Below are 6,425 nucleotides of genomic sequence, written 5' to 3'. Positions count from 1 at the left end.
TGGCACACAACAAGGCCAAACAAGGCACACAAGAGGAGAGAATACACTCAACACCAAAGAGGCCTTAAACAACCATGAAAAGCACTTAAATACAGAACTATTTTTTTAGTTGAAAGTAAGGCCTAAAACAATATGCAAGGATGGCCAATATGGTATTCAAAAAAAGGCTTAAAAGGGGAAAACACTCACCCTTGAAGCACAACTTCGAAACCAGCAACCTCTGAGGCCAAAAACCAACTTTCAGAGCTCAAATAACACTCCCAAGGACCTCAGCTCAAAGATAGTGGTGTATCACTATGTGTTGTAGTGCAAAAGTGAGAGAAAAATGCACTTTAAAGCACAAACAAACACAATATATATAGAGAGAGTGAGAAATATATATAGATAGAGATATACTTTCTCCAAAATTGCTGAACCTCTGCTGGGGAGGAGGAGTCTCTCCTTATATAGAGGAATGTAATGCAAAGCTTGTTAAACAAGCTTGAAAAGGGTTTCATCCCTCTATACACATGGAGGAGGGATGAGTGAAACCAGCTAGCTCAAAAGATCTGGTGTGAAATCTGCTCAGACAAGGTATTCTGCCGGCCATCAATGGTGGCCGGTAGTGCCTCATTGATGGCCGGCAGGCATCATCAGTGGCAGGCAGGGTTAAATGCATGGCCGGCAGGGGTAGAGAGTGGCCGGCAATGCACCATGAAGAGCATGCTGAAAGGACCAACACATGGTCCAAAAAAAGGGCAGAAAGGATACAGGGTTTGAAAAGCTCAAACCTGTGACATTCCGCCGCGAAAGTCAAGTACTCGACGAGCAATCGAACTTGTGGCTGGATGTACCTACAAGCATAACCAAGTCTTGAGGACGGTCAAAAATGGGGTGTCTACACCTTCCCTCTTAAAAAAAAGACTTTGTTACCTTTTATTTTCATATACTATATAGTTGCTTTTCCAATTAAGTTACCTGGATTGATCACACTACACATGCATATAGGATGGCCAAAAGAAGAACCAAGTCCTACCAACCTAGTTCCACCTGAGAACCCAAAGGCTCCCCAGTAATTCTTCACACTACTCAGCACTCAACATGTCATCCACCGCATCTCCACGATAAGTCAGTTGTTGCAGTTCATCGAGGATGCCGCACGTCTCTTCAATCTTCTCTTCATCCGATAGATGGGATCCGATGCCTTCAGGTTCACCTTAACTGTTTGCTTACACAAAATCGCCACGTAAATTTGGATAACACGTTCCAGTGTGAGAAAAGATCCTGAATGGAGATCATAATAGGCTAAAGCCTTGTCACCCATAAGCCTAGTCTCCTCCAGAACCAGACCTGGTTCCCCAACGATGCTCGCTAAGACCCCTTGAGGAATCTTGGCTATAAATTCATTGACAGTGTCAGAACTCTTGCTTGAATTGATATGACATTTTGGGTCATGTTTCGACTCTTTACCTTGATATGTATCCAGATCAATGAGCCAGAAATGTTCAAAGAAATAAAGGACCCATCGTTTATATTATAGCCTTCAACAGTTTTCCAGTCCTGAAGCTTCTCCTTTAAGTAAACAAGCTCTTGACTTTGAATCGGAATTCCACAGTAGCTCTCAATCACAGACTTCACATCAAGAATTGTAAACCAGGGTTTCATTTTGACTACAAGAACTTCATTTTTACCAGTATCAACAAATATCAGCAAATCAGACGTTCCATTGTCTGCCCCAAAGATTGTGTAAATGGTGGAATTCCTAGGGATGTCATAGAATGACAAGGCCTTGTCATCATCGAGTGATCTTCCAGAATAGACTAGAGTTTGTCTATTCGATGGGACACCCATATTGTCATGGATCGTGTCCTTAATGCTTGAAACTGAGATTAAGCTGTAGATATTGAGTTGTGTGCAATTACCTGCCTAGGGGACTTTTATCTGGAGCTTCATCGACAGGCTTAAGAGCCAAACTAAGCCCAACTTCTGGATGTTATGAGTACCCAAGATCTCTTCATCATCCAGTGGTGGGTGATCTGGATTTTCAACCACCAATTGTTGACTAGGAGGCACTTCAACAACATCCTCAATCATCTTCTTCATATCTTTTGCAGTGTTTGATGTGTTCACGCTAAGTATCTCATGAAAATGACAGTCACGAATAAATAAACGAAATGGTTTTCCTTGGCAAAATGAGTTGTCATAAATCATTGTTTTGGGTGCTTTTGCTTTGGTATTCATCATATGGTTGATTCAGTTCACTGTCTGCATACAGAATCAAGCAATGGATCATGATTTGGGAATTCTAAGCAAGCACTAAAAGTAACTAACAAGTAGAGTATTCACTAATTATGCACGTGTTTTATATAATTAAGTAATTTGATATGAGAGGGATGGAACCATACAAAAAATGAGATTAGCTGCTATAAAAATATATAGAAACTGAAAGCAAATGAAAATGTAGCAAGATTGATTATGACTCACTAGTATAACAAGTAAAGTATTCACTAATTATGCTCGTATAACGATCCCGGTTTTCCCCGTCATATAATGTGTTCCGGACTTAGGTTCGGTGGTTGGTTGTTGTTGCCTATATCTTGTTTCCATCCTTTAATTTTTTGTATTTGAGTTGTGGGATATGTTTGGTAAGTTTGGAACAGGTTGGTTGGGTGTTGAAACAAATGGTTGCTGTCCAGAATTTCGCATCTTCGCTCGAGCGAGGCTTTTTGCACTCGAGCGAGCCTTAGGTTTTTGCTTCTTCGCTCGAGCGAAGGTTCTTGCGCTCGAGCGAGCTTTCTTGGATGTGTCTCTTGGCTCAAGCGAGCACTCTTGCGCTCGAGCGTGCGTCTACGTCTGTGTCTTTCAAAAACCTGAAGGTTGGTATTCTTCGCTCGAGCGAGCTCTATGTTTTGTGTTCCTTCGCTCGAGTGAGAACTATTGCGCTCGAGCGTGCATCTGAGTTGCAGACCTGAAGCTTTGAATTGTACGCTCGAGTCAGGCTTCTTGAGCTCGAGTGAGGTATTTTGTAACGCCCTCAAAAAATAACCCATTATATATATCATTGACATGCATTACTTAAAGAAGACAATATATTAATTCATTCATCAGAGTATTACTAAATAAAGCATTACATGTAACATTGAATAAAATGCCTTACAGGCTTACATCTTTCCAAGCCAACACTTGGATACAAAAATATGAGTTCTAACTCAAAACAAGAAAAGCCCTAGGCTTGAATGTTTACATGTACTAATAAATAAAGGCAATTAACTAAAGGTAGTCTTCTTCAAACCAGAAGCCAAACCCTCCCAAGCTAAGTCCTTCGAGGTAGTTTATCACCTGAACCTGAAAATGATGTTCCCATAAAGGGTGAGCCACAACCCAGTAGAAATATACTAAACCACTTATAAGCAATGAATAAAGCAATAGTATTCAACAGATGGTTAACCAAGATAATCAATTACTTCATTTTACAATCTCATGACACTATTGTCTAAGATACGTTTTAGTTTCCAATTTTATCAACATGGCTCAGAACCCGGCCAAACTTACAACTGTGAATCACATATATAATATTCACATCCTTCCAATATCAACAAACAAATGAGACTCAAGCTCAAATCAAACACTTCATACTTCCAGATTGATACACATTTTAGTGTTGTATCAATAAAACACTTCTATATAAATAAGCACACATAAAAGTGATGCTAATGGAGTCCATCCCCTATCTCCTCCCAAACAAAATCCGGTTTAGAGGTCCATCCCCTATCGTCCCCTAAACCGTGGAGTACATCCCCTATCTCCTCCCACACACAAAACAATGTATGCAAATGCAATCCTCAATCAATACACGTATTTTCTATATCAATGCCATAGTCAAAATTAATGACTTAACCAATGTGATTAGTTTCAGTTATTCCTAATCCACATGCAATGTCTACAACAATCACGACTATCCTCCACCGATAGCCCAAAATAGTTATTTCTAAACTGAAAATAACTATGTCAACAATTCAATAGACAAATGATACCAATTACCCAATTACGCCATTTAATCAATGAATTCCATGAATTTAACTCTCTTTTCCCAATTCCATGAATTACTTATACAAATTAATTCAATAATACAACTAGGGTTTTTCCCAAAATTTATCAAGTATCCCCAACATGTTAAAATACCAAAACTTAGAACAAAACCTATATAATGGAGTAGGAAATCCCTACCTCAAAGAAAACAACCCAAATGGAGAAGATAGAGATGAATGCCCAAATTCCAATGTGCTCCAAATCACCAAATGTTCAGATTAGAATGAAGCCCAAGCCGCCCTCTATCTTTCTTACAAAGAACTTAAGATGGATTCACACTAGAAGTAGATGAACACCTAAAGAGAAGATGAGTTTTGAGGGAGAGAAGTCGGACCTAGGGTTTAGAACCAAAAAGAATAAGAAAAGACTGATCAAAACCCGCTGCTGGGTATATAAACTGGACAAGCTCGCTCGAGCGAAGACTTTGTCGCTCGAGCGACCAGACACAGAGAAACTACGCTCGAGCCAAGGAAGCCTTGCTCGAGCCAACAACTCAAACGCTCGCTCGAGCGAAAGAAAGCTCGATCGAGCGAAGAACTCAAACCCTCAGGTCTGCAACAAGACACACGCTCGAGCGAAGGAACTATTGCTCGAGCGAAGGACGAACTAACTCGCTCGAGCGAAGAAAATCTCACTCGAGCTAAGAATGAACAGCTACAGGTCCAAAACAAACGCAACCATTCGCTCGAGCGAACAACTCCTCGCTCGAGCGAAGAACCAAAAACCTGGTCAGCAACACTTGGTTCCTAAACCCAACCAACCTGAAACAAACCTGCCCAACACATCCTATAATTCCAAATGAGAAAATAAGGGACAACAACAACAATTATACAATGACAGAATCTACGGAACCTAAGTCCGGATACAATAATCAAGTGGGAAAACCGGGGTCGCTATAACCTCCCCCCCTTCAAAGAATTTCGTCCTCGAAATTAAGCATAAGTTTTTTGAAAATAATTTTTTTTTTTCATTAGTAAACAACTTAACCCAAAACTGGTCATTTCATCTCTTTATCAAGAGGCATCTCATATTAAATATATAACACAACATAAATCTCAACCTGTATCATTATTATGCATTATTCCTTTCAATGTTAACAATCCCCATATCATATTCAATTGCATGATATATATAACACACTCAGCAATGTAATCAACATATGCAATGCTATACTAAACTTCTATAATGAAGTAAGTTTCAAGATACACCCATTTACCAAAACATACTCATCGTTTTACAACTTAAGACATATGTAAAGTTCTTAAGTTCAACAACAATACAAAATCTAAATACAAGATTACAAATGAATAAACATGTCCGGGTATTTTTCGCGGACTTCCAATTCACGCTCCCAAGTGGCTTCCTCCACTCCATGATGTTTCCACAAAACTTTTACCAAAGGAATGGTCTTGCCTCGCAAAACTTGATCCCGCCTATCCAATACCCGAACCGGTCTCTCCTCATACGAGACATCCTCATCAACCACTGAATCGGTCCAATCCAACACATGTGATGGATCCGGCTCATACTTCCGAAGCATACTCACATGAAACACGTCATGTACTCCGGACAACTGCGGCGGCAAAGCTAAACGATAAGCAGCCTCGCCAATCCTCTCAAGGATCTCAAACGGACCAATGAACCGAGGGGACAACTTCCCACTCTTCCCAAACCTCATTAAACCCCGTCTAGGTGATATCTTCAGAAAGACATGATCACCCATCGCAAACACCAAGGGTCTGCTCCTACGGTCGGCATAAGATTTCTGACGACTCTGTGCTGTAACAAGCCTCTTACGGATAAACTCAACTTTCTCCGTCGTTTCTCTCACTAACTCTGGACTCAACAGTGGTGCATCACCCACCTCAGCCCAACACACAGGAGATCTACACGGTCGGCCATACAACGCCTCAAATGGTGCCATACCGATACTAGATTGGAAACTGTTGTTGTAGGCAAACTCCACCAACGGCAAGTGCCTCTCCCACGACCCACTAAAATCTAGAACACAACCCCGAAGCATATCCTCAAGTATCTGAATAGTACGCTCGGACTGTCCGTCAGTCTGAGGATGATAAGCCGTGCTAAAGGTCAACTTAGTGCCTAAGGCACTCTGTAAACTCTGCCACAACCTGGCAGTAAAACGAGGATCTCTATCTGAGACGATCGTCACTGGGACCCCGTGCAATCTCACTATGTCCCGAATATACAAGTCGGCAAGATGATCCACCGTATCTCTCACACGCATAGGAATAAAGTGCGCCGACTTAGTCAACCGGTCTACAACCACCCAAATAGCATCACTACCCCGCTGAGTCCTCGGAAGACCTACAACGAAGTCCATAGTGACATGCTCC

The 6,425-nt window shown here is 41.1% G+C and overlaps 1 protein-coding gene across 1 annotated transcript; it reads right to left on the bottom strand.

Annotated features, from left to right (window-relative positions):
* Window positions 1-1,108: 1,108 nt before the first annotated feature.
* On the bottom strand, window positions 1,109-2,082 carry LOC145803762 (polyubiquitin-like). Its single transcript, XM_082897102.1, has 3 exons — window positions 1,983-2,082; window positions 1,521-1,862; window positions 1,109-1,449 (listed from the first exon to the last, which is right to left on the bottom strand). Exons 1-3 carry the CDS (start codon window positions 2,080-2,082, stop codon window positions 1,109-1,111), a joined length of 783 nt encoding a protein of 260 aa, XP_082753228.1.
* Between the last annotated feature and the right edge of the window lie 4,343 nt (window positions 2,083-6,425).

Source organism: Camellia sinensis, chromosome 12 (assembly GCF_055761805.1).
Source record: "Camellia sinensis isolate YWXY chromosome 12, ASM5576180v1, whole genome shotgun sequence".
Lineage (NCBI taxonomy): Eukaryota > Viridiplantae > Streptophyta > Magnoliopsida > Ericales > Theaceae > Camellia > Camellia sinensis.
The sequence above is the reverse complement of the archived record's forward strand: the minus strand, read 5'-3'. Positions and strand labels throughout refer to the sequence as shown.